The sequence below is a fragment of the Rutilus rutilus genome (genome assembly GCF_951802725.1).
Source record: "Rutilus rutilus genome assembly, chromosome: 10".
NCBI classification, from domain to species: domain Eukaryota; kingdom Metazoa; phylum Chordata; class Actinopteri; order Cypriniformes; family Leuciscidae; genus Rutilus; species Rutilus rutilus.
The window spans coordinates 26,446,646-26,472,938 of record NC_140215.1 but is presented as its reverse complement, the minus strand read 5'-3'; the positions used below and the strand labels follow the sequence as shown (position 1 = coordinate 26,472,938).

General features: G+C 37.5%; 3 protein-coding genes across 5 annotated transcripts in view; all 3 read right to left on the bottom strand.

The window, feature by feature from the left end:
• The window catches only part of tnfsf13b (TNF superfamily member 13b), a 9,489-nt gene extending 4,909 nt beyond the window's left edge, over window positions 1-4,580 (bottom strand). Inside the window, exons 1-4 of one of the 2 annotated variants that reach the window (XM_084421672.1) lie at window positions 3,619-4,580; window positions 3,272-3,517; window positions 1,287-1,374; window positions 836-892 (exon numbers count right to left, since the gene is read on the bottom strand). In XM_084421672.1, coding sequence (XP_084277798.1) covers window positions 836-892; window positions 1,287-1,374; window positions 3,272-3,505 — 379 coding nt within the window. In that variant the 5' untranslated portion in view covers window positions 3,506-3,517; window positions 3,619-4,580. The remainder of the gene's footprint in view (window positions 1-835; window positions 893-1,286; window positions 1,375-3,271; window positions 3,518-3,618) is intronic. The other variant, XM_084421671.1, reaches the window with a different exon arrangement.
• A 3,047-nt stretch (window positions 4,581-7,627) lies between these two features.
• Window positions 7,628-13,062, bottom strand: abhd13 (abhydrolase domain containing 13). 2 transcript variants are annotated; one of them, XM_084421668.1, is made up of 2 exons: window positions 12,407-13,062; window positions 7,628-8,818 (listed from the first exon to the last, which is right to left on the bottom strand). In XM_084421668.1, the coding sequence occupies exons 1-2, from the start codon at window positions 12,410-12,412 to the stop codon at window positions 7,754-7,756; spliced, it is 1,071 nt and encodes a 356-aa protein (XP_084277794.1). In that variant the 5' UTR covers window positions 12,413-13,062; the 3' UTR covers window positions 7,628-7,753. The 2 variants fall into 2 exon arrangements, with proteins under 2 accessions (XP_084277794.1, XP_084277795.1); XM_084421669.1 differs by lacking the exon at window positions 12,407-13,062 and adding an exon at window positions 10,946-11,131.
• Window positions 13,063-24,135: 11,073 nt separating this feature from the next.
• Window positions 24,136-26,293, bottom strand: part of nalf1b (NALCN channel auxiliary factor 1b) — a 140,367-nt gene continuing 138,209 nt past the window's right edge. Inside the window, exon 3 of the mRNA XM_084421079.1 lies at window positions 24,136-24,542. Within this exon, the coding sequence (XP_084277205.1) occupies window positions 24,265-24,542 (278 nt within the window). The 3' untranslated portion in view covers window positions 24,136-24,264. The remainder of the gene's footprint in view (window positions 24,543-26,293) is intronic.

Genomic DNA, 26,293 nt, shown 5'->3' with positions numbered 1-26,293 from the left:
CCACCTTGTGGATGTAATACGCAAATGGTAATTATCAGAGTAAACTCCGAGAAAACCAATGGAGAAAACCCGAAAGTGAAACAGATAATTTTATAATTAAATATTGCAATACTTTGCGCTACTGTATCGGTATAATTGCGTGCGCAAAATATCGCGATACTGAACAGAATCGATTTTTTCCCCCACCAAATAGAAACCTGTGATGCTCTCCAGAGCGCAAACACAAATACCCACTAACAGGGGCGCGGGAAGAGATTTTAGGTTGGGGGTGCTGATTTATTTATTTTTTTGGGGGGGGGGGGGGGGGGGCGTATCAGTGAAAACACTTGTTCAAATAGCGCACACTCAAACCTGACTGCACATCACATTGTGAGCCACTAAAGCGTTTTACAAATCAGTTTCGCCAATATATTATTACAGCATCAACCTCGTAGAACCGGGCCTGTCATTTTGCACTCTAGGTCTGTCACCTATGCCACAGGCTTGAAAGTTTAAATATCCTTCGATAACTGTCTAAACATTAATGACCATCCAGGTATCTTTGGAATACTCATTTCAATGTCATGTGTTGATTCATTTATCACCGTGGAGCCACAAAGTTGGAGAATTTTAAAATATGTCACTGCAGGTCAGTTATAACAAATGCTCTTATTGGACTTGGAATGAAGTTTTGAGTTCTGAAAGTTACAGTCAGTGAGTTTTTAATAGTACAATGAACTCTTATGGCATAAAATTGGTAAAATGCATCACTTGAACACAATTTAGCCATACAGGTAAGTCATTCTGAAATAAAAACACATTTATAATACTACAATTTTACTAACTCCTTCAGTACCTTTCTGGAAGGTTGTCTTCCTGTTGTCTGCCATCATCTGTAAGAAGGCTTGGGATTCTGTGGTAAGGCAGAGGTGTTTAAAACACACAAGGAAAAACTTAAATGAATTGTGTCCATGTACCGTGAATTTACACGTATTTGTATTACACATTTCTTAATTGCAAGTATTTACTGTAGCTGTCGGTAAGAGATGAGAATGATTACGGTGGTAATTTTTTTCCATTCAGTGACTCATAAAGTAACTGGATGCAAATGTATGATGGTGCACTTTTGCAGAATGTGCATGTTTTTTTTATATACATATATAGACATTGAGTGGTTTTGATCTTACACCATCTGTGCTCTGCATCACTTCTGTCGGTAAACACAAACAACCCACAGCTATTCTCAGTAAAAAAAAAAAAAAAAAAAGGACAAGTGCATCACAGAATAAGCAGAAGTGCGTGCTTGCCTGCTTTGTTTGAGACATGCCCCATACTCCTTTTTGACATGCCAGTATGGTCTGTTGTGGTATCATGCATCTCAGTCTGCTGAAGGTACTGTAAACAGACAACCAAAAAATCCTGCTGAATACAAACAGCTTAACCAGTTTTCATAAGCCTAAGCCTGTTATTAGCACAGAACTAAAAGTGCCCAGTATATATATATATATATATATATATGAAGAGTTCAGATGCAAAAGCCTCTAAATGCCATCTGAAATTTTCTTATAGAATGATCATTTTTATCAAGCTTGTATATTTAAGTTCAGTAATTTACCTTAAATGACAATTAATAGGTAATCTTCATTGCCATTTAAGTGAAATTATTGAATTTAAATATACGAGCTTGATAAAAATGATCATTCTATAAGAAAATTTCAGATGGCATTTAGAGGCTTTTGCATCTGAACTCTTCATTTTATATATATATATATTTCATTTTATATTTTAAAAATTATATATATATATATATATATATATATATATATATATATATATATATATTTATATATTTTTTAAAATATAAAATTAAATATATATATATATAATTTTTAAAATATAAAATGAAATTTATATATATATATATATATATATATATATATATATATATATATATTTATATAATTTTTAAAATATAAAATGAAATTTATATATATATATATATATATATATATATATATATATATATATATATATATATATTCATTTAGGCTGATCACCAGTTAAACCAGTTTTTTCCCCAATTAGGATGAGGCTTGTAGGGAGGACTTGAAGTAGTTGTCACACTTTTTACTCAACTAAATATATTTCTCATGTCAGGAATATTTCTGAAAAGTCTCAAACTCATAGTTTCATATAGGGAAATCCCATAATGTCTTGACTACAAAAATTGCCAAAATTTCCAGTTGCCCAGAAAAAAGAAAGAAAAAAATGAATTTAACACACAATTACGTACTGTACATGGGGTAATTTGTCACAAAGGGAACAATTTTAAGCACAACTGAAAGAGCAAAATAGTTATGCAGCATCAAATCATTCATTAAAAAAGCAAAAAAAAATTATAATAATTTCTAACCTGTACAAATGTCAAAATAAGAGGTAACAATTTATTTTAGTGTCCTTGTTACATATTATGTTACAATGTACTTATTAATAACAGTAAATTGTGCCTACTTACATGAAAATAACTAAGACAAACCCTATAGAAAGTAGTAATGTTGTTAATTAATATTACTCTGCACTTAATTGTATTAATACACTGTAACAAAGACACCTTAAAATAAAGTGTAACCAAATAAGGTTTAATTGTTTTACTTGCTTACCCAAAAGCCATTTACAAAGATATGTTGACATCGGATTAAAGTTTAGAGGACATTTGTGACCCTGGACCACAAAACCAGTCACAAGTCGCACGGGTATATTTGTGGCAATAGCCAACAATACATTGTTTGGGTCAAAATTATCGATTTTTCTTTTATGCCAAAAATCATTAGGATATTAAGTAAAGATCATGTTCCATGAAGATATTTTGTAAATTTCCTACCGTAAATATATAAAACATTTATTTCTGTGAGTGAATGCAGCACAATCACGAACATAAATGGACAACTTTAAAGGCGATTTTCTCAATGTTTTGATTTTTTTGCACCCTCAGATTCCAAATAGTTGTATCTCAGTCAAATATTGTCCTATCATAACAAACCATATGGAAAGCTTATTTATCCAGCTTTATATCTATATTTCAGAAAATGTACTCATGTGACTGGTTTTGTTGTCCAGGGTCACATTTGGTCTCCAAAAAATAATCAAATTTTGACGGTTTTGAATTAGGAGTTTTAAACAAACATACAAAACATGGTTAGAGAAAACAACCAATAGACTCTTAACTCCAAACCTTATAGTTACTTAGATATAACCCTAAGGACATTTCATGTAAATGCATTGTGGTCCAAACCTCAATTTTGCCTTTGATGTCTTCTTGTTCCTGCTGATGGGTTTGTTTCTCCGCTTGTTTCTTGCGGAACACCTCGGCCCTCAATCCCTCCACCTCGGCCTGCAAGGCCAGCACATGGTACAAGGAGATCACAGACAGGGAGGAGGTGGTGATGGCAGCAACAACCAGCACCAGGAACAGCCAGGACAGCCTTCTCCTTTCACCCCGACCTGGACCAACATCCTCAGCAGGCATGGTGGAAACTAACTTTTAGGTAAATGGGATATTAGTGACTAGCCTAAATGTTGCCTGAATGGCATATAAACGGATTCTGAATAAGCTTTATTTCTTAAAAGATCTCAACCCACCTCAAAACATGACTACAATCAATAAGGATCCTCAGTGAGAGGTTTGTACTTGGAAAGGTCGTCTGGAGGTCTTGGTTATGCTTGCTGAATCCAATTCACCTTCATATGGCATGAACCAATCGTTTTCATATTCCTCTGAAGCTCTTAGCACACGTTTCTTTCAGAACAGTGCCGGATCAGACCTTTTATACATATATAACCTTCCTCTTCAAGCTGATTTTTGTTGATATGGAAGAGAGGAAGATCCCTGAGATCTACAGTTGAAGTCCAACTTAGTATAAAAGTAACTGTACCCGCCACCAAAAAAAATTCCCGTCTGCAACAAATACCCGGCTAACAGTCTGGTTTTTGTATCCCTTTCCTGCCAAGATGTCCACACCCACTGTATTTAACACCGCACTTCAACCCGAAAGTTGCTTTGTCATCACTTACTTAGTTCCGACAAACTGCGTCAAGATTGTGAAGATAAATAACAGATAAATGTCAGGCTTAATTTTGCTAACAATAAATTAATAGCACATAAGAAAGTATATATAGGCTATATGACAGTGACAAGCAAAACGGAAGTTATTCTTGGTATTGTTTTGTTCTTTTAAAGTGAAAACCAGAAACAGGAACCAGCGGCTTCTAAAGTACAACAGACTTTTGCAGCCAAGTTATCAGAAGGGTTTGATTTCTTTATTGCATGTCACCAGACAGAAAATAGAAAGTGTGATTCAATTGTATGTACATGAACACATGATTCGAATAGAAAATCCATAGCTCAAAACACAAATGTTGAAAGAATAAGAAAACCCTCCTTGCACATTCAGAACTGAATCTTTCCACTCTGCTATTTACTGTAAAAAGCAAATACAAAACATGAGCAGCGCTTTATATTATTTCATATATTCAGTTTATGAACAAGATGAGATGAGATTTCAACACACAAACTAGCCCAAAAGAATGGCCAGAACATGCCAATGGAGTATTAGTCAAATCTAGTAAACTCTAAAGTAGTATTTTCATTATTTTATCATATGTCAGCATCTTTGTTCCAAGGTTTACACTCAACCACACAGACATTCAATAAGGTATCATGGCACATCACTGTGAGTTCAACTAAATGACAATTGAAATTGAAAATATTTCCTCATAAGGTTTAGAGGCAGTTCTTATGAATTAGGCCTATACGATCAATAATGACCATTGCAAATATTCATTTTAAAATCAAAAGGTCAATAAACTGATATACAAAAGTATCTTATGTATTGAAACCACCAAAATCCCGGTGTCTTGGGAACTTTTTCTCTTGCATTGGCTGGTTCCACTGCTTACTCTTACAACCGTCCCATCTCTACATAACTAATAACCATAAATAACGCTAGACATAACTGAAGACATCTAGAGCTCAACTGTGCTACTATACAATCTCTTAAAACACCCACCTCGAAAAGAATCTGCCGAATCCCAAAAGGTGGACTTTGGAAGCCTGACATACCCTCTTGGTTTGAAGATATCAATATTTGCATGCAAACTGACATAGATCACTCTGCCTTGAAATCTGTAATCCTAACATTCACAGGCAGTTTTCACGCATTACAACAGATGTGAGCGTAAAGTGCATCAGCAAATGCGCTGACTAAAGCATGCAATAATAACAGACTTGGATGTGCACAGATCCAACACTACGTAACGGGCAAAGTTTGCAAAGTCCACCTTTTATTGGGCGCTCGACAGTCAACCACCAACGTGAGCCTACAGAAAGGACAAACCTCAATGTCTTTACCCCCGATTCAACGCGCTAAATAGTTCATTGAAAAATTGCCATCATTTACTCTACCAAAACCCATTGGACTTTCTTCTGTGGAACACGAAAAGAGACATTTCGAAGAATGTGATGGTCGCTCTAGTCCGTGCAATAACAAAAGATGAGATCCAAAGCTTTCAAGATGACTTGCGCTCTGTATTCAAAGCCGTCTGAAGCCTGAATTTTGCTCTTCACTGAATCGTCAGCTATAGCTCATGAAAGTTCATGAGAGAATCTGTGTCGCAAAACCAGTCTCAGAGATTTAGTCACAATTCTAAACAATTCAGTTAGAAGTGGACTATGACCTACTTTCAGGATGCCTCACTTTTATTGAGTCCTTTTGAAGCTTTAGGCTTCTACCTGTAACTGCATTGAAAAGAGCAACTCTTCAGAAAAAAAGTCATAAAGGTATGGAATGATGTAAATGATGACAATTTTCTCTTTTTTTTTGTGTGAATGTTTCTGATTTTTAAGGGAACTGCAAAGAGTTATAGGAAATGGATGTGTGACTACAGCGCAACAGTCACCAATGGACAGGTTTTTCAACATGATCCAAACAAAGCAGGTCATGGGCAGATAAATGATGCTAAGCACTTGACCTGATTAAAAAAAAAAAGGGAAACGTCTTATTTACAAGTTGTGCAAATGGACTGTGCTTGGAACTCTGTCAAGCAGCTGTTATGTGCGATTTCACTCTTACTTCCAGAAGATCACTATAAGCCTGAGAGAGAGTAAACATACTTTAGGCTTGCTGTGTTGGTATTTTCATACAGTGCTCACAGTGTACTGCAGCCCACATGAAAATCAGTATCGAAATCTTTACTTCTCACACACAGCTCCATATGCAAATCCAAAACATGGGATTAAACCACAATGAGCCGATTTCCTGAGTGGATTTTAAACCTCCCGTAAAAAACGAAGGCAGTGTGATATAATAAAGCTTCAACACATCACGGCCGGCACAGAAGACTGAATGCATGAAATGCCATAGACAAAGTTGAGTAAACTAGGATCAGTTGCCCCTGGTCCATTTAACTGTATTCACTGGAATTAAAAAAAATAATAATTATTACAATGAGCACTCTGTTTTGTTCCAAAAAAAAAAAAAAAGTGTGAAACATATAAACAAAATAAATAAAGAGAGCTTCTCAGATCGTTTAGTAATTTGTTAGGGTTATTCAGTTCAGTAATCCTAAAATCTAGGACATTATGGGAAAGCAGTTTGTCATTCATGAGTAAAATAAGGTCACTGGTTAAAATAAAATACATACAGTCATACCTAAAACATGATTTTAAAGCTTTGTAAATTATAGTTTGCTTTTTTGCAATTTGTAGCCAACTTTTGCTTTTTACATGTATATTTTAAGTGGTAGAACAAAAGTTATCATTTCCTCAAGCAATGTTGACCACAGACATTATTTTACTAGTGAATTTAAAACCGCTATCCTTGATTAGACATAACTATTTTCAAATTGCATGTGCAGGTGGCTGGGCTTTTAGTATAATTTTTAAGGGTTAGTTCACCCAAAAATGTAAATTCTGTCATGAATTACTCACCCTCATTTCGTTCCAAACATGCAAGACTTTCGTTAATCTTTAGAACACAAATGAAGATCTTTTTAATGAAATCTGAGTGTTTTCTGTCTCACGATTCACAACCTATGCAATTTTTAAGCCCTAGAAAGGTAGTAAAGACATCATTAAAGTAATCCATGTGACTCCAGTGGTTTAACTTCAATTTTATGAAGCGACGCAAGTGCTTTGTTCACGCATTGTTCAAATATTCTGTGCCGGAGATTCATATTTAAATGGTAAAAATAAATGTTCGCAACCAAGGCGCTCACGTCAATTTGTAAAATTGAGGTTAAACCTCTGGAGTCACATGGATTACTAGTGGTAGTTGCATAACCTGTCAATGGAGGGACCGAGAGCTCTCAGATTTCATTAAAAAGATCTTCATTCGAGTTCCGAAGATGAAAGAATGTCTTACGGGTTTGGAACGGCATGAGGGTGAGTAATCAAGTGAACTAACCCTTTAAAAGTGGACATTGCTTGAAAAGGAAAAAGAAAAAAGACTAAGAGGGCATTAAATTATTGAGGCAGATGCATTTAAACTTGATATAAAAACTGACAAAATATATTTTAAAGGCTTTAAAAAAAATGCAGCCTTCACTATTGAATAATTGATATTGTAAATAATTAATGAATTCTTGGTGTGTGATCAATGGATAGAAAGAGCTTAGGAAGTTGGGGAGAAGAGAAATAATTAAAAAAAAAAAGAGATTTTTTTTTACATTCTTTTTGAGCAGGTCCAGATTTATAGAGCAGTCAACAGTAGTGACTGTTCTAGATTATGGTGACGTTGGACGTCCCCTGGGCCGTCTCTTCACTTGCATGGCTTTTAAGTAGCTCCTTCATAAACTGCTCAAGGGCGGCAAAATAACCCTGGCACTGCCAGGTGTCATTGTGCGTACCCTCGGGAAAGATGCCGAGGCGTTTAGTCCGAGACGGGGACAGCTCGTACAGCTGTTTCATCATCACCGGGGGGATGAGTTGGTCTGATAAGCCAGAGATAAAGAGAGACGGCATACGGCAGAGAGCCACGTGTCTATAGGACAGAAACTTGTTCTTGTAGCACCAAAGCGGCAAGTAACGCATGGGGAAGAAAGAGAACAGCGTGGCCGCCATGTGCGGGATGCTCAGGAAAGTGTTCTCCACCATGATGGCGGCCACTCGATGCGGGTTTCCCGACGCCAGGCGGATGGCCACCGCACCCCCCAACGATCGGCCGAACAGCACCACCTTGGTCTTGTCGATGTCCGGCCGGGTCATGATGTAATCCAAGGTAGCCTCTGCGTCCTGGTACAGTCCCTCTTCGCAAGGTTCTCCTTCGCTCTTTCCGTAGCCTCTGTAGTCCAACAGAACCACGTTGGCCTTCAGGTTCACCAGCATGAGCAGTGCGTTCGGCACACGATGGCCGATGTTCCCCGCATTGCCGTGGAAATATAAAATGGTGGGAGCGGTGGCAGGGTTTTCGCCCGTGTAACGGAGCAGGATGAGATTGAGCCGTACGCCATCTTTGGTGCGGACGAACACGTTCTCGTGTGGGATTCCCGTCGGCATGGGAACATAAAGACGCGAGGACGAGGGCTGGTCGGGGAAGTAGAGCAGGACGTCCTGGAACTTGTACAGGATGGCGGCCACAGAGACCAGGATGAGTCCCAGCAGAATGAAGCCTCCGTACAGGTGGAAGGTCAGAATGAGGGCTAGCAGGGAGACGCGGCAGATTCCCCATGACCACGCGCACACGGTCAGCAAACACGCCTCAAGTGCCGCCCATAACCTCCATGGCTTCTCCATGGCGGCAACCTTGATGACAAGAGAGTCTCCGAAACTCACTGCAGGCGTATTCTGGAGAAACATAGAAGGTCGGTTTGTAAGGTCAGAGATTTTATTATAAAATTTGGTGGCGCCTACATTTTTTTTCAAGAAGGGACAAAAATGTACATTTTATTTTAAGTTTAGTTACACATGCTACATGTACTTACTCTAGTAATACAGTAAATTGCGCATATTTACAAGCATCTAACCCAAACCTTAACCTGTAAGTACATGTAGTTAATTTTCTTCAGTACTTATATGTGTAACTAATTACTAATCACCTTTATTTATAGAGCGCTTTATACAATCGGACAACGTTACCTTAGTGTAACCAAGAGCTGCATAATTCTGGATAAATTGAGAATCAGACAACTAAAAAAATAACAGAAATAACTAACAGAATGTTAATTGCTGCAGTCTTTTTAAAATGTTTTAATCTGGATTGCTTAAAAAACTGGGTCTGAATGAATGATTCAATGACTCATAAATACTTCACTTGTTTCATTACTGGATGAATCAGCATTTTTGCCATTTTTGCAATGACAAATACATTTTAACAGTCACTTGTCGCCACATGGTGACATAAAATGTAATTGATAAAATTGTTATTTGAAGCGCCAAGTCACTTCATATGGAGATTTGCTCCACTTTGATCGCTACCATAGACATCAGTGTTTTTATCGAAACTATAATCTCATATATTTACTATAACCACAATCTTTTAACAATTATTCATGCAGCTCTAGAGTAACCCAAAAATCAAACTTGATTGTAGTAAATTTTGCAATAAATTCAACTATATTAAATAATAAAACAATACAAATCTAATTCACCTATATTCTCAATGCAAAATTAAAACAATAATTTTTATACATTTGCCCTTTTCATTACTTCAGACTCTTTGCAACTCTGGTGGTTGCCACGTAAAATCGCATGATTAAGGATATTTATACTGTCATGTACGACTAACTTTCTTCTGTGGAAAAAAATATATTTTGAGAAATTAATTTACTGTCAATGGTGACCAAAAATGTTATCAAACTTATTCAGAATATCTTCTTTTGTTCCCAGGTTTGGAATGACAAATGAGAATAAATGATGACAGAATTTTTTGGTGTACAATCTCTTGAATATATATTTTAACTTTGTATACTTCAAATATAATTTGACTGTTTTACAACAACCTTGAATGTGGCTCATCCAATCAGAAAAAGCTGGAACTATTTGTATTAAAATATTTCATTTTTTTTCCTCCACTTATTGTCCTAATATAAATGTCCAAATAGAAAGGGAAAATAAATCAAATGAGACAAAGTGCTTTTCATCTGTAAAGTACTTAATTCACCGGATTATCCAAAAACAGGCATTAACATGGTTAAGTAATATATAAGCCATTTCTGTTAAGACTCCAGTAACTAATGATATTGTCAATAAATACATAACTCTATTGTGATATACGCAGTTGCCATGATATAGGCTAAAATGACTTAGGGCTACTGACTGTGATATAAGATTTTGGTTACACCTTCCTGCCCTGCTACAATGATACTGACGTACTATGGTATTACCCTCTGATATAATCCTTGCTTGTACCATGGTAGTAGCACCCATAGACTGTAAAAAATAGCACCACAGTCATTTTTGCAGAAGCAGAAAACTAGAACAAATACACATTGTAAGTTATAAAAACTATAAGGTGTTTTCTGATGACACAACCTCAGCCCTCAGGGTGTTTAGGGATCAAGTCCAGTCTTGACCAATCCAATCACACAGGAATGCAGATGAGGATCAGTACTTATTCATCTATATACTGAACATATCAGAAACATTTTTAGAGCTGTTTTTCCAAAATCAACATTACTTTCGCAATGCAATTCAATATAAAAGCAGCTGCTCCACGACCTGACCCCAATATCAAATCATACAGTAAAACACTGTCAGCATATCCGTACTTTGCTTTTCAGCCAGCTGTTGACATCGTAAGAGAGAAACACCCTGAAGTCCAAACCTAGATGACAGGAATCACAAACACGCCGATGACATATTGATGTTGACAGCAGCTTTTTCCCCTCTGGACTTCATGTAACTGCACAGCTAATACAGCTGCTAGCCATATCTAACACACATCTGCTGCCAGTCTGATACAAAACTACTCACATCTATCGCATTCTTCAGCGGCACATCTTCAGCTGAGCTTACGAGCAGGAGAAACGGTCATCTACACGAACATCCCGTGAAATAACAGCTGATCAACTGTGGCTAGCAGCAAATCTAGTCGGACTGCTGCTGACTGTACACTGGTGTCGCTTTTAGGAAGTTCCGGGAGGAAACAACGGAACCATCTGCTGGCGGCCAACGCAAAGCCTACTATCAGTGCTAATATTCATGAATTAATACAAGGCCTATGCACCCAGTAAAAATTACAATTATTAAATTGTATACATTTAAAACACATTTGTTAATTAATGCCCTAAAGTGATATTTATTAAATAAATGGCTACCTACATAGCTGAGTCTGACTTTTTGTCTCTGTGTTAGTAGGTTTTAGTAGGATTGTCTGTGTGTTAGTAGTTTTTGTTTGTGTGTTTACTTGATAAACTGATAAACTGTTGGCTATTAAACAGCTATAGAAAAAAATACATGGTGATATTAGATCAGTGCAGGGCAACAAGTACGATTTGCTAAGGTGACCATTAAGTTATCATTTTTTTTTATTTCTTAATGTTCTCTGAAAGCTTAAATTCAACTGTATCATTTTGTAAATATATGATGCTAATTTTGAACGTTCTCTGAACGTTCTGAAGCAAGTAATAATAAAAAAAAGACATTATAAATATGTTGGCCAACTAAAACGTTTCAGCAGAGCCCGTCTATGGAGAGCCTGGCCACTCCCTATTAAGTCTATTGTACGAATTTTGGTTGTAGTTCCACCAGAGTTCCACTGGGGGCGATCGCCCATGAGTGCAAAATTAATGGGAGTCTATGGAGCTAGACGGTTAAATTTGTCTCTTTTCTTTTTTCTCTTTCACTCGTTGAAAGGACGAGTACTTATGTCCTTTCGATTTCTTACAGGATGAGTTGTTGTTGCCCATAACACGCTAGCATTCTGCTAATGAACGCTGATTGGTCAGTGAAGGACTGATTACGACCAGAGATACCGCTTGATGACATCGTGGCATCCGAAGCGGGACCAGAATGTTAAGGCGGACTTTTTCGCCCACGTTTTTTTTTTTTCAACGCAGCAACTTTTTTTTTTTGGTTGCTGGCACTTTTATCTGCCTATGGTTATGTATGTACTGTGAAATTTACACAGAAAATAAATTGAATTAGAGTACTTGTTGTGTTATTCTTGTGTTAGGAAATACAGGATACATATGGTATAGTATTGCCACCTTAAAAACAACAACAACAACAACCAATGTCCCACTCAATAGTGCTAAATATCAATAGTCATTGACATTTTAAAAGACTTTTTAAAGCAAATAAGTGACTCTAAAAAATCTAACACCCAGCAATGTGTAATTTCTTTGCATCTCCTTTCGAATACAACATTCAAATTACTAGACAAAAAATTATATCCTGAGAATAGTGGATTTTGAGGGGTATACCGCCATTGACCTCCATTCATTCTGCACTCGTCCTGTGAGCGCCCTCATATGGAACCAGAGTGGACCTGCAACCAGTTCAGAAGCCGGAAGTTTACTGAGAGTGGAAGTTCTCCCCTTATTAGACATTCTCTGGTTTCAGAAAAAAAAAAAAAAAACCTTGCATGAACGTTGTATAAATACCGGTTTTGTGCTAATGACCTTTATTGAAGACTGAGGCTGTGTCCGAAATCTGATAAATGCTGCCTTCGGAGTACGCATTCCAAGGTTTGAAGGCATCAAGGCACGTCCGAATTCATGCCATGTTAGTTTTAACTTCCTGTCTCCTGAGATACCTTCATCTGATCGATTTTTGAAGACAGCACAGAAGTATCCTTGCCTTTGATATCCCACAATCCTGTGCTTTCCATTCTGTGACAGTTGGTTAAGCTAGAAAAATAAAGATGGCGTCTGAAAGTTGCAGCTGTTCAACAGTATGTGTAAATGTACATTTTTGATCTAAGGTTTCCACTTATAATGTAATTTCTAGCGAGAAATTACTATTAAATATTCACTTAGTTTTCACCAAAGCTCTCTCTATTTTGCTGTTAAACTGTTACGCTGCCTCAGAAGTCTGTCCGAAATCAGTTTTGTGAAGTACCTTCATGTGCAAACGCTGCCTGAAAAGTCATTGCCTGATAAGGCAGCGATGCAACTAGTCAGCTGCCAAAGTTTTCAGATGCAGCCCAGATAACTTGTAAAAATAATTTTGGCCAACTAAAAAGTTTCAGGGAGAAAAAAAAAAAAAAAAAAACGTTGCATGAACATTGTATGAATAGCGGTTTTGAGCTAATGAAATTTGTTGGCCAACTAAAAAGTTTCAGGGAGACAAAATAAATAAAATGTTGCATGAACATTGTATGAATAGCGGTTTTGAGCTAATGAAATTTATTGAAGACCAGATAACTCATAACAAAACGTTCTATTAATGGCAAGCTCCTGCAGAGTTTAGTTTAAACCCTACATCACCTGAACCTTTAGTAATCCTGAGGACCTTGATTAACTTGTTCAGGTGTGTTTGATTAGGTTTGGACTAAGGCGATAATTAAAAAAGGAATGATGAAGAAATGGCAGGACAGGTGGGATGTGGATAAAAGTGGAAGGAAATATTACAGCTTGCAAAAATCTATTAATGCTCAGAGTGTGAATAGAAGTAAGAGAGGAGAGCGTTTTAACCAGGCTAAGGTTTGATCCTACAGGGCTCAATAAAACATTGTTTTTAATGGGCAAAAGTCAATCAGATGAATGTTTGGAATGTAGGCCCGAGGAAGATGTAGAACATGTAGTTACATTGTAGGAAATATAGGGATGAGAGGATGAGGCTGAATCAAAAGATAAGTCAGGCAGGAAGGAAGTGGAACCTTGAAGGTTTGTTAGGCACAACAGGAGATGGGGTAAAGGATACACAGAAAGCAGTTGTACAATATCTGAAAAATATAGGGATATATAATAGGATTTTGTTATTTTTTTATTTTAGTTTATTTTTATATAAAGTAGTCCCAACGGACATAGCTCATGTTACATACTCCGATACAGTAGGTGGCGGTATGCACCTTCAAAAGTCATGGTTGCAATCTGCCATAAATCGAAAAGAAGAAGAAGATTATGTTTGGAGCTAAACTTAGTAGGTACCATACCAGTTGGTGGCGGAAATACACCATTTTGTTGTTTGTCAACCGCCAATAAAATTCAAGAAGAAGAAGAAGAAGAACTTAGTAGGTAAGTGGATTTTGAGGGCCACAGTTGCCAATCCATGAATTAGAGCCTCGTATAAAAAAAAAAAAAAAAAAAACTTTTAAAAAGTACGCATTCAGAAATAAATTGTGTTTTTTGAAGAGCCATCTGAGTGGTGTACATGTGAGATAAAGTAATAGTTTTCTATAAAAAAAAAGTGTTTAAAAAAAAAAAAAAAATATATATATATATATATATATATATATATATATATATTAGTGCTGTCAATCGATTAAAAATTTTAACTAGATTAATCACACATTTTTTCTGTGATTAATCGCAATTAATCGCAATAAAAAAGAAATGTTTTTGTACGTTTTTAATATATTTTATAATGTAATAATTTCACAGTTAATCAAATTAATGTAGAAACAACATAAAGACAGTATATTTTAAATAATTGTTTAATGGCATCTTTTTATGAATGAAGGCCAGTATTACTGATATTAATACAGCTACTGATTTTTTTTTTTTCACATTTATTAGGCTTCAAAAATATAACAGTTTTTAATTTAAGTGAACTTAAAACAATGCTAACATAAACCCATAATAAATGTCATATTTATTCGTGCCCTTCCTGTCTTAACAGTTAGGAAATATACAGAAATTTAATAAAGTTATCAAAGTTATATGCAGTCTGCACTGCATAAACTATAAATTAAATAGTTAATCCTTATTAAAGCTACAAAAGTTATTTAGTCAACAGCAGTGAGTCATTTTCTCTGTTCCCTTTGTTCTTTAACTTTACTGACAGGAAGCTTTATTGGCTGCTGTCCCTTTAAGAGCAGACACACACACACACACACACACGCGGAGCTCACCGTTTATATACTGTCTATGGATCTCACACGCGCCTCATTCTCTCGCAACTCTTTGTTCATTTTAGACTTTATATAAATCATTTAAGACTGCTCTTATGAGGATAATCGACAAAATTATTGTTATTGTTATTGTTATTGTTAGTTCAAGCGCGAAAGAGAACTGGATTCTGGCGCCCTGTCTATGTGTGTGTGTGTGTGTGTGTGTGTGTGTCACATAAGGACATTCACAGACAGCGCATTCTCTTTTGTCTTGCCGGGCTTGAAATGTTTAAAAGCATTTAAATGAATAAGAGCGTGATCATATAATGTAAAGCTAGCCAACGGATGGCAGAAAAGACGGATGCTGCGTTAATTGCGTTAAATATTTTAACACGTTAAACCAGACAAAAATTAATCGCATGCGTTAACGCGTTAACGTTGACAGCACTAATATATATATATATATATATATATATACAGTGAGGAAAATAAGTATTTGAACACCCTGCTATTTTGCAAGTTGTCCCACTTGGAAATCATGGAGGGGTCTGAAATTGTCATCGTAGGTGCATGTCCACTGTGAGAGACATAATCTAAAAAAAAAAAATCCAGAAATCACAATATATGATTTTTTAACTATTTATTTGTATGATACAGCTGCAAATAAGTATTTGAACACCTGTCTATCAGCTAGAATTCTGACCCTCAAAGACCTGTTAGTCTGCCTTTAAAATGTCCACCTCCACTCCATTTATTATCCTGAATTAGATGCACCTGTTTGAGGTCGTTAGCTGCATAAAGACACCTGTCCACCCCATACAATCAGTAAGAATCCAACTACTAACATGCCCAAGACGAAAGAGCTGTCCAAAGACACTAGAGACAAAATTGTACACCTCTACAAGGCTGGAAAGGGCTACGGGGAAATTGCCAAGCAGCTTGGTGAAAAAAGGTCCACTGTTGGAGCAATCATTAGAAAATGGAAGAAGCTAAACATGACTGTCAATCTCCCTCGGACTGGGGCTCCATGCAAGATCTCACCTCGTGGGGTCTCAATGATCCTAAGAAAGGTGAGAAATCAGCCCAGAACTACATGGGAGGAGCTGGTCAATGACCTGAAAAGAGCTGGGACCACCGTTTCCAAGGTTACTGTTGGTAATACACTAAGACGTCATGGTTTAATATCATGCATGGCACGGAAGGTTCCCCTGCTTAAACCAGCACATGTCAAGGCCCGTCTTAAGTTTGCCAATGACCATTTGGATGATCCAGAGGAGTCATGGGAGAAAGTCATGTGGTCAGATGAGACCAAAATAGAACTTTTCATAATTCCACTAAACGTGTTTGGAGGAAGAAGAATGATGAGTACCATCCCAAGAACACCATCCCTACTGTGAAGCATGGGGGTGGTAGCATCATGTTTTGGGGGTGTTTTTCTGCACATGGGACAGGGCGACTGCACTGTATTAAGGAGAGGATGACCAGGGCCATGTATTGCAAGATTTTGGGGAACAACCTCCTTCCCTCAGTTAGAGCATTGAAGATGGGTCGAGGCTGGGTCTTCCAACATGACAATGACCCGAAGCACACAGCCAGGATAACCAAGGAGTGGCTCTGTAAGAAGCATATCAAGGTTCTGGCGTGGCCTAGCCAGTCTCCAGACCTAAACCCAATAGAGAATCTTTGGAGGGAGCTCAAACTCCGTGTTTCTCAGCGACAGCCCAGAAACCTGACTGATCTAGAGAAGATCTGTGTGGAGGAGTGGGCCAAAATCCCTCCTGCAGTGTGTGCAAACCTGGTGAAAAACTACAGGAAACGTTTGACCTCTGTAATTGCAAACAAAGGCTACTGTACCAAATATTAACATTGATTTTCTCAGGTGTTCAAATACTTATTTGCAGCTGTATCATACAAATAAATAGTTAAAAAATCATACATTGTGATTTCTGGATTTTTTTTTTTTTAGATTATGTCTCTCACAGTGGACATGCACCTACGATGACAATTTCAGACCCCTCCATGATTTCTAAGTGGGAGAACTTGCAAAATAGCAGGGTGTTCAAATACTTATTTTCCTCACTGTATATATATATATATATATATATATATATATATATATATATATATATATATATATATATATATATATATATATATATATGTATATATGTGTATATAATGGGTCGCCCCCTCAAGGTATTTTGCCATGTTGACAGTTTCACTTAAAGTCATAGAGAATCCTGATGCTCATTGGCTGCCATCTCTGTAGATACATTAGTAGCGTGGTGCTGTTTTATGACGCAAGCTAAATTTAGACAATGAGACACTTATTTTCGTGCTTTACCAGCTAAGGCAATGGGAGAATCACTTGTCGAGGAAGCAGAAGACAGAAAGACAAAGGTACAAACTAGCATAAACATCGGTAACCTAAAAGGTGGAAAGATCTGATGACGTTGTGACACCCAAGTTTCTTCTTTTTTGTTGAACAGGTAAGTAAATTAATTGTGTAGGCCGCTCTCTAAAGCTCATTTGTAAATGTAATTGACATAAAACAGATCAGGCTGATCCATCAAAAGAAAGCAGTGCCGTGTATAACATTGTGGTATCTTAATTTACACAGAGAACAGCAGTGCTAACAGAACAACAGTTTGTACAAGGTTAAAGTGCTTGAAGTACTTGAATTTGACTTTTCGAAATTGAAGTCCTGGAAAACAGCCATATTTATGGAGGTACTTGAAAAGTGCTTGACTTATTGAAAGACAATTTATATGAAAGTAGTGTTTAATTTTTTCGATGAAACAATGTTTTCATGCAAAATTAACGATGCAGCCTGTCTGGTATAGAAATAAAGACATTTCGCATGACAATGAAAGTGATATTGCTCATATAAATATCCAAGTATATGATACAGCTTTCATTCTTCATGTTCATCATATATTCACTGGAAAAAAAAAAAAAATATGGTTGAATAAGGAAAGCGTTATCTTTTGGAAGGATAGTATCCTTTTGTATCCTTAAAGTTTCCACAGTCATTACATATTTTCCATGTGCTTCACTTTATTTGTACCATTTTGTTTTATGAGTATATTTATATTTATCTGTTTACCTTTTTTTAAAATTTGAAAGATAAGTCCTTTTAAAAAAAAAATATATATATATATATATAATAAAAAAAGGTTAAATGGTAAAACACTTAACTATAAATCTATCTTACTCACACTCCTCACACTTAGACTTGCCTTTAAAATAATGATATGCATATATTACACTGATTACTGAGCGAGTCCACTGCTCAGCTTTGGATATTTGCGTTAACAATTTTTGTGAACTATCTGCGCAAATCCATACTCAAACAGGCATAACCTGTCAGGTTCTGTGTCAGCTTATACTGTAGGAGTGTTGACTTTACTTTTGTCCTTTCATCCTGACTGTTAGCTTTTGTTAACCCTTTAGTCCGGTCGATCAGGTCTGACTTGTAAACCTAGAGGGTTCACTTAAGAGTCAGATAAACATGAACATGCATGCCTTACTTATTTTTGAAATATCTACCATCGTATTATGTCAAAATATAATATATAGTTATTATACAACCAATTACCCTGCAGGAACATTCTCATAATGTGGCAAGATTCTCTTAAAGTTAAGAACAAATTTTCTTCCAGTAATGTTAAAGGAGAACTCCGGTCAATTTTAACATTGAGCTAATTTTTTTGTACATTTGGAGTGCTGTCAATACAGAGAACAACGACAAAAATCGGTGTTGCCTACACCGAGTTTTTCTATTTTTTAAATTTGCACCCTGTTGACTTCAATGGGGCAATGTTTAAACCTGCTTTTAGCCTCTTAACATCCTTGATGTGTCATTACAAGTGCACAGACAATGTGAGTGATTCCTTCCGAGTGAACACGGTGAATCTGACTGCAGTAGATGTGAAAGATATTAATAAAAATTAAGTTAATTCAGCCAGCGCTCATACCTGTATTTACTTCCTGTTTTCGGTCAAAGTCCATAGTAGTCGATTGTCGAGTTCACGCGCGTGATCATAGGTAACTAAGCAACAGTGGAGAACTCGACAATCGACTACTGTGGGCTTCGACCGAAAACAGGAAGTAAATACAGGTATGAGCGCTGGCTGAATTAACTTAATTTTTATTAATATCTTTCACATCTACTGCAGTCAGATTCACCATGTTCACTCTGAAGGAATCACTCACATTGTCTGTGCACTTGTAATGACACATCAAGGATGTTAAGAGGCTAAAAGCAGGTTTAAACATTGCCCCATTGAAGTCAACAGGGCGCAAATTTAAAAAATAGAATAACTCGGTGTAGGCAACACCGATTTTTGTCGTTGTTCTCTGTATTGACAGCACTCCAAATGTACAAAAAAATGAGCTCAATGTTAAAATTGACCGGAGTTCTCCTTTAATAGAACGTTTGTTCTAAGTTATCTGGGGCCGTATTCACAAAGAATTTTAAGGCTAAAAGTAGCTCCTAACTGGCGAATTTAGGAGCAACTCCTAAAAATAATGGGCGTGTCACTCGTAACTTTAGGACTCCTAATTTTTTTGACTAAGAGTAATTCACGAAGCATTTTAGCCCTAAAAGTAGCACCTAAGCCTGGGACAGCTTAAAAGAAGTCGAGAGGACTCCTAACTCACTAAGACCTATTCACAAACCGCTTTTTGTTGCATTTCACGTTGCGATGTTTTGAAATGCGTATGCGGCGGCTACAGGAGCTTCCAATCGCGAGGGAACAATCTTACATTGTAGGCATAACTAGGGATGCAATAACGCCACCAACAACAACCAAAACTAGGCTACTCATTGCATGTAAACTAATTGTAACGTTTCATTGTGAATCAAATTAAAATGTTCTTCTCTTTGCAAACGTAGGCAGAGGCATATAGTGACAGATTAATTCAATAATGTTGCAAAGATATTGCATCAATCCATATGTTTCATTAGGCTACTAGGCTATTTGTTTTGCCTTACTCTTTATTCATTTAGGCTATTTATTCAGATATTCATCATCTTCCATCCTTCGCACTACTTGTGTACCGCACGCATTCTCAGACCTGTCACCTGTCACTCATCATCGTAGGGGAGGTGTTTGGAATCATCAGCCAATCAAGGTGGTCACTTCAGTCAAGCTCGTGCATGAGTAATGACGTCATCCATAGCAACGATGACTCACTCTTAGTTTAGGAGTTGTCATTTTTCTTTACTAAGAGTAGGTCTGAAAGGCGTTGTGAATAACTTTTAAGAGAAAACTCCTAGCTGGGTATAACCTGAATCCCCCATGTAATAACCTCTTTTGACTTAAAAGTAACGCTCAAAACAAAAGAGCACCCAGACACAAGTGACCAGACGATATTTGTTATTTCATCAGAACACAACTTTAATCATTTTAGCAGTATAATCATACCTTCGAAAAGATCATAACATGTGAGATTGTTTTATAAATTATTTCATCAAAGTTGCTTGTAAAAAAATTAAATAGGTTACTGAACTAAATCATCTATAATATTACAATATACTGGTAGTATATAATATTATTTTTTTTCCAGTAGTCATAGTCATAATGTTATCTCTATATGCCTTTAAACCTTTGTCTTTTTTTCATAAAGTCATTGCTTTGCACATACCATCACACAGCATCACAGCCTGCAGGTGCCGATGTTGTGACCAAGAGAACAGTTCTTGTGATGAAACCACTCCGCTCTCAGTATCGATCTCAGCATAAACCAACCAATGATCTCTGACACTTACAAAAGAGGAGTTAAAAAAGGACACCAACTCAGAACACAAGGAAACCTCCAATCAAACGGAGACACACATTGTTTAGCATTCTCAAAACGTATTTACAACAGAAAAAAACAACTGAGGTTGAGGGCTGCATAGGTCCACAGGATTCAGAAAGAGAAAAGAAAGTATTTCTGCTTGCTAAGTGATTACGCAATGTGGAATACTACTTACACAGCTGGATCAGTACTTGGAAATGACCATAAAACATGTGCAAGCATAAAATACATCTTATAGTAGGTTTGGTGGTGTTTAGCGATATTAGCAGGCATCTGTTACATTCAATCTCGTTAGTCGCTGAGACATACTGAATGGTGATTGAATCCCAACAAACACAGAGAAACATGTTACAAACATGACAAATCTGAGCAGCCACAACACCGCTCTCCTTTTAGGAAGATGTTTTAGTACATGCTTTGTTGCGAATGGTGTCGTTCGAAAGGCGTTTTTGTCTAACAAGGTGCCTGATTCAGCAACACTTGTTGCATTAGTCCAATTATATGTTGAAATTGACAGCTCGAATTATAGAGCATCACCAAGTATATATATATACACAGGATTTCTGAGTGAAAAAGCATGTATAATCGTGTTAATGTGTGTGTGTGTGTGTGTGTGTGTCCGCTTGTCTTCTTGCTATAACAAACATCCAGAAATTCTTAGCAAAATAATAATAGTGCTAAGCCATTGTCATTAGCCCATCTCTCTCTATCCCATCTCCTATCCGTCTTTCTTACACCGTCAGGCCCATTTGGAGAAGTTGATTTAGTCGCTGTTCCGGAGCAGGTGGTCTGAGCTGAATATAGAGGGTTATAAACCAACTAATAAGCTCTCAGGAGGGTATACTGTATCTCTCTAATTATTCATCAGCGAAGTCCTCAGCACAGCTTGCCAGACTGCCCTTACACATCTCAAACAGGACCGTTGTGCCTTATCATATGGTCAAACTTTCCTGGTCATGCTATTTTAACTAAAGCACAGGCATAGCATTGTACACATAGCACTGGCTATGGCGTTTCTGGTAACATATTGGTTTAATTTGAAATATACTTATGTATTAATGAGAACATTAGAACATTAGATAGGAGAGATGGACCTAAAAGCAATGAATCAAAGCTGTAAATGGTGAGGATATTAAAAGTCATTATTAATATCAAATATGTTTTGATAAAATTCCACAAGCCCAAATTCAAAAACCCTGAACAGCCAACAATTAGCGCTCTGAGTACATTGTTGAAAAATATGAAATTTAAAACCAATGGAAAGAAATGAGCCTCTCTCTCTGTTTTTGACCGTTCAAGTCAAATGCCTTTTTATCAGCTAAACTGAGCTGCATTAGCAGTCTGTTTCAGACAACAACAAAAATCACTTTGTGCTTCTGACACCTTAAAAGGTCACCGCTAATGGTAGCTTAAACCACAAAAGGGCAAATGGATTGATTTTTTTCTCTTAAAATTAAGGTTGTTAAATTTGCCCCAGAGTTGATATTTGAAGTTTAATAGTATAGCATTTGATGGTAGATATTACCATTAACACTGGATTCCAAAAGTAGCCGAAAGATGCCGTCATATTAGCGAAACTTTGCAGACAAAAAGGACTAATAGTGTAGTGATGCATGAAGCACCACTTACTCAGAGGTCACTTCCAAGCTAAGCTGCTTAATAGTGGTTAATACGACACATTTGATTGTTCAAAGGTTAACAAATCTGAATCCGTTGCGAAATTCACGTGTGGAAAACGGAATTTCGGAATATGAAGGAAAAATGCGACCGCATCCCTAATGCAGACAATCTACAGATATTGTCTTATTTTTAAGCTAAATGCAGGGAATAAAATTAGACATGGAATGTATGTGCTCCATTTTATTCCTATGGCATGCATTATGTTGGCCTGCTTTACACAAATATGGCTACAAAACACTTTGTTTTTCTTTTTTAGTTAGCATAGTTAGCCTTAAAGCTAGCTGTGACTGATCTATGAAATGTGTATGTATATGTATATGTATATGTATCTAACATTTATGAGGATGGAAACACAGGTGTGACGCCTGTCATTTTAACAGGTTCACACTGAGGCTTTCAAGAACTTAGTTTAACTCAAGGCTTCGTTTTGTGTGTCACAGTGACACATCCTCATTAGAGCATACCTGTAGAAAAAAAAAAAAACATAAAATAATATATCAGCCCTTAACTTTGCCTCTCTTTCTCACAAAGAAGCAGATACCTTAAGCCCTGCCACCTGAGACGGGCCTTCATTCTTCTATCTGGAGCCACAGGATTGAGCTCCCCAACTTCCTGCTGACGTGACTATCTTTGTAAAAAATTAACTTTGTTTTCACTGAGTTATTCATGCCACGTGAGTCTCTACATGCAGGAGTGTTTGAATGTGTGTAGATGATGGGTAAGCCCTTTACTGTATAAGGAATGATGGATCCTCTCTGTGTGATTGGGGTAATTTGTCTCGTAAGCTCTGATTGGCTGGGTTCATGCTGCCAAATAATTTGGACGGTACTTGGAGTGAGAGCTACTCTTTTTCAGATTGTTTGGATGTATTTCTTTAAAACTTTAGCAGCGTAGTCTAAACTCTGGTTCTAACATGCAATTAGAGAATATAGGGTAGAGAATATAATATCTTAATATAATATATAACATTAAAATTGGCAGATATCTTTTGGCAGATTGGGGTGGGGGGGGCAGAAGTCTGGATACCATATAACATCCCAAGAAAGACCTTTTCAGTCAAGCACTTAAACAAATAATTGAGCGACATTAACGTTCCCAGACCCCCAAAGCTACTGACCTGACCTTGCAGGAAATGACATCATACAAGCAACAAAAACATCAGACTACCTTAATAAGGTTACAGGATCTTAATGGGAGAATCTGAGTTTGAACCTGGGCTTTTTTTGTTGGGTGTCTTGGTATTTGTCTAGGCAGATTTGTCAACGAATACACTGCAATAGAAAACCCTCGTAATGAATAGAGCAGCATTCAGAGAGTTTGTGATTATGAATATAAAATGAGAAGAACATCTTAGTGGACACACGGATGCAAGCACAGGCACACATGCACACGTACTCATCCATTCGCTCACATGGACACGCACTCAGTCTTGGAATATTCACTTGGATGCTGTACATTTAACTCATCCGTCTCTGCCAATCCTTTCTGCACAAAGACCCAAATGAAAAGAAAAGAAACATGAATTAGATCCTGTAGTCATCTAGTGCAACAGAAATCCAAACCATAGACACAGTGTAAAAAAAGTGGTGCGAGAGAACTCCGCCCCCTAGAAGCCTCTTTCAACAAAGGCTACGGTGTTGTCCCTTGTTCTTGTTGCTTGATTGGATTTGTCCAGTGTTTGTTTAGCTTGGTCAGTTTGCTTTGATTGCACGTCCACAGTTTCTGAACCAGCAAGTCACCCACGGTCCGTCACCCACGGTCCGTCACGTCACTGGAATCGTCACTGTAACTGCGTTACCGAGTGGTTATTCCGTCATTCCTCGTTGGAGGAGCTGGAGGTGAGGTTGAACCCAGTGGGATTGTGGGATGCTGTGAGAGTGGCAACAGTATGAAGGAGGACGAGGACCAGCAGGCAGAGTTTGAGTCTGCTGTTGCACAGTCTAGAGGCCGCTGACGAGGTCAGGGATGTCCCGTGCTGACACGACGGGTGAGTTCTTTTGAGAGTGCCTTTGGAGCTGTTGTCCGCCCTGATGTCCCATCGGACATCGCAGCACTCTGTCTCTGCGTCTGAGGGGTTGTCCTCTTGGAGCCCTAGGCCAGCAAAAGACACACATTAGGGTTGATGAAAAATAAGTGTTCACAATAAAGGAAGACATCTTTTCAAAATCTAGCTCTTAGAAATGTACTTCTTGTATTCATGTTGCTTTCATAAGGGTTGGAAAAACTTTCAAGAAAAGTTTTCATTTAATGACTGTCATGTGGTGTGACCATCGAGTAAAAAGTATCAAGTGTACATTTCTTAATAATTACTTTTTTCAAGGTACAATTTTTTCTTTGCAAATAATACATTGTTATAGGTGCAGTATGCGATTTCTCAAAATATATATCAAAATAAAATACAAAAGTATATCTTTTATCATGGCAGAAGCAACGTAAAATAATACTTCGCGAAAAATAGTGAAGATGATGAACGAATGACAAGGAAGAACAAAAAAATTTGCATACAGTACACAAGAGAGCAAAAGCTCTGGGCAGATCATAACCCTTCTTTTTCCAGTTATATTCCTCTGAGCTTTCCTCTTTGTAATGTTTCTCTCAGCCATCTCTCTTCTAAAGTCTTTCTTCAAATCTCTTGCTCAGCTCTCCTCTAAACTCTCTCTCTCCTCTCCCATCATGAGTGGACACACCCCCTACTGCTGATTGGCTCTCTCTCCTCTCCCATTATGAGTGGACACACCCCCTACTGCTGATTGGCTCTCTCTCCTCTCCCATTATGAGTGGACACACCCCCTACTGCTGATTGGCTCACTCTCTCCCCTCTCCCATCATGAGTGGACACACCCCCTACTGCTGATTGGCTCACTCTCTGCCCTCTCCCATCATGAGTGGACACACCCCCTACTGCTGATTGGCTCACTCTCTCCCCTCTCCCGTCATGAGTGGACACACCCCCTTCTGCTGATTGGCTCACTCTCTCCTCTCCCATCATGAACGGACACCCCCCCACCGCTGATTGGCTTACTCTCTCTCCTCTCCCATCATGAGTGGACACCCCCCCCACCGCTGATTGGCTTACTCTCTCTCCTCTCCCATCACGAATGGACATGTCCCCTACTGCTGATTGGCTACAAATTTGTTGTGGTGCTCGTTCCTGGGGCACGTTCAAGTTCAAAACGGTGCGCAACGTTTTGCTACGGTGTCCGGGTTGAACGTCATGTTTCCTGGAAACGGCGTGCACCGGTGTGCAACGGGGTTTGAGATATGTTTTCTCTTGTTTGGTGGGTGTGTCAGAACTGCAGTCCAATCAGCAGCAACATGTATATAAAGCACGCGGTATTAAAGTGAACTCGCACAATGGGTTCAAGGAAAGTAATTTACAAATGTGTTCGATGCAGCTCGGTATACGCAACAACTGAGGATATTAGAAGACATGTTTGTCGTAAGTTTTATTGTAAAAATATAGGATATCAACATAATGATGTAGTTGTTTATATTTTTAGCTTTATTGCAAGTGTATGGCATTTGGTATAGAAATAAACAATGGTAATTAAGTGCTTTTCCTAAAAATGAGAAAGAAAATACAGGGTATTAAAACAGTATGAACTACAAATAAAGTCAGTATGTGAGGCTAAATAGATGTGTTTTAGTCTGAATTAAGTAAGATGTGTGCTTCCATTTCAGTTTCCACAAATCCCTTCACTCGATTGGGATGTTCTCTTTTGTTCTGGGCGGCAAGTGCAGTAACTGAAACATCTGGCATATTTTGTAGTATTAAACACATATTTATACTGACTTCATCAGGCTCAGAAAATTCTTCACAAAGAACACAAAGAATGGCCTTC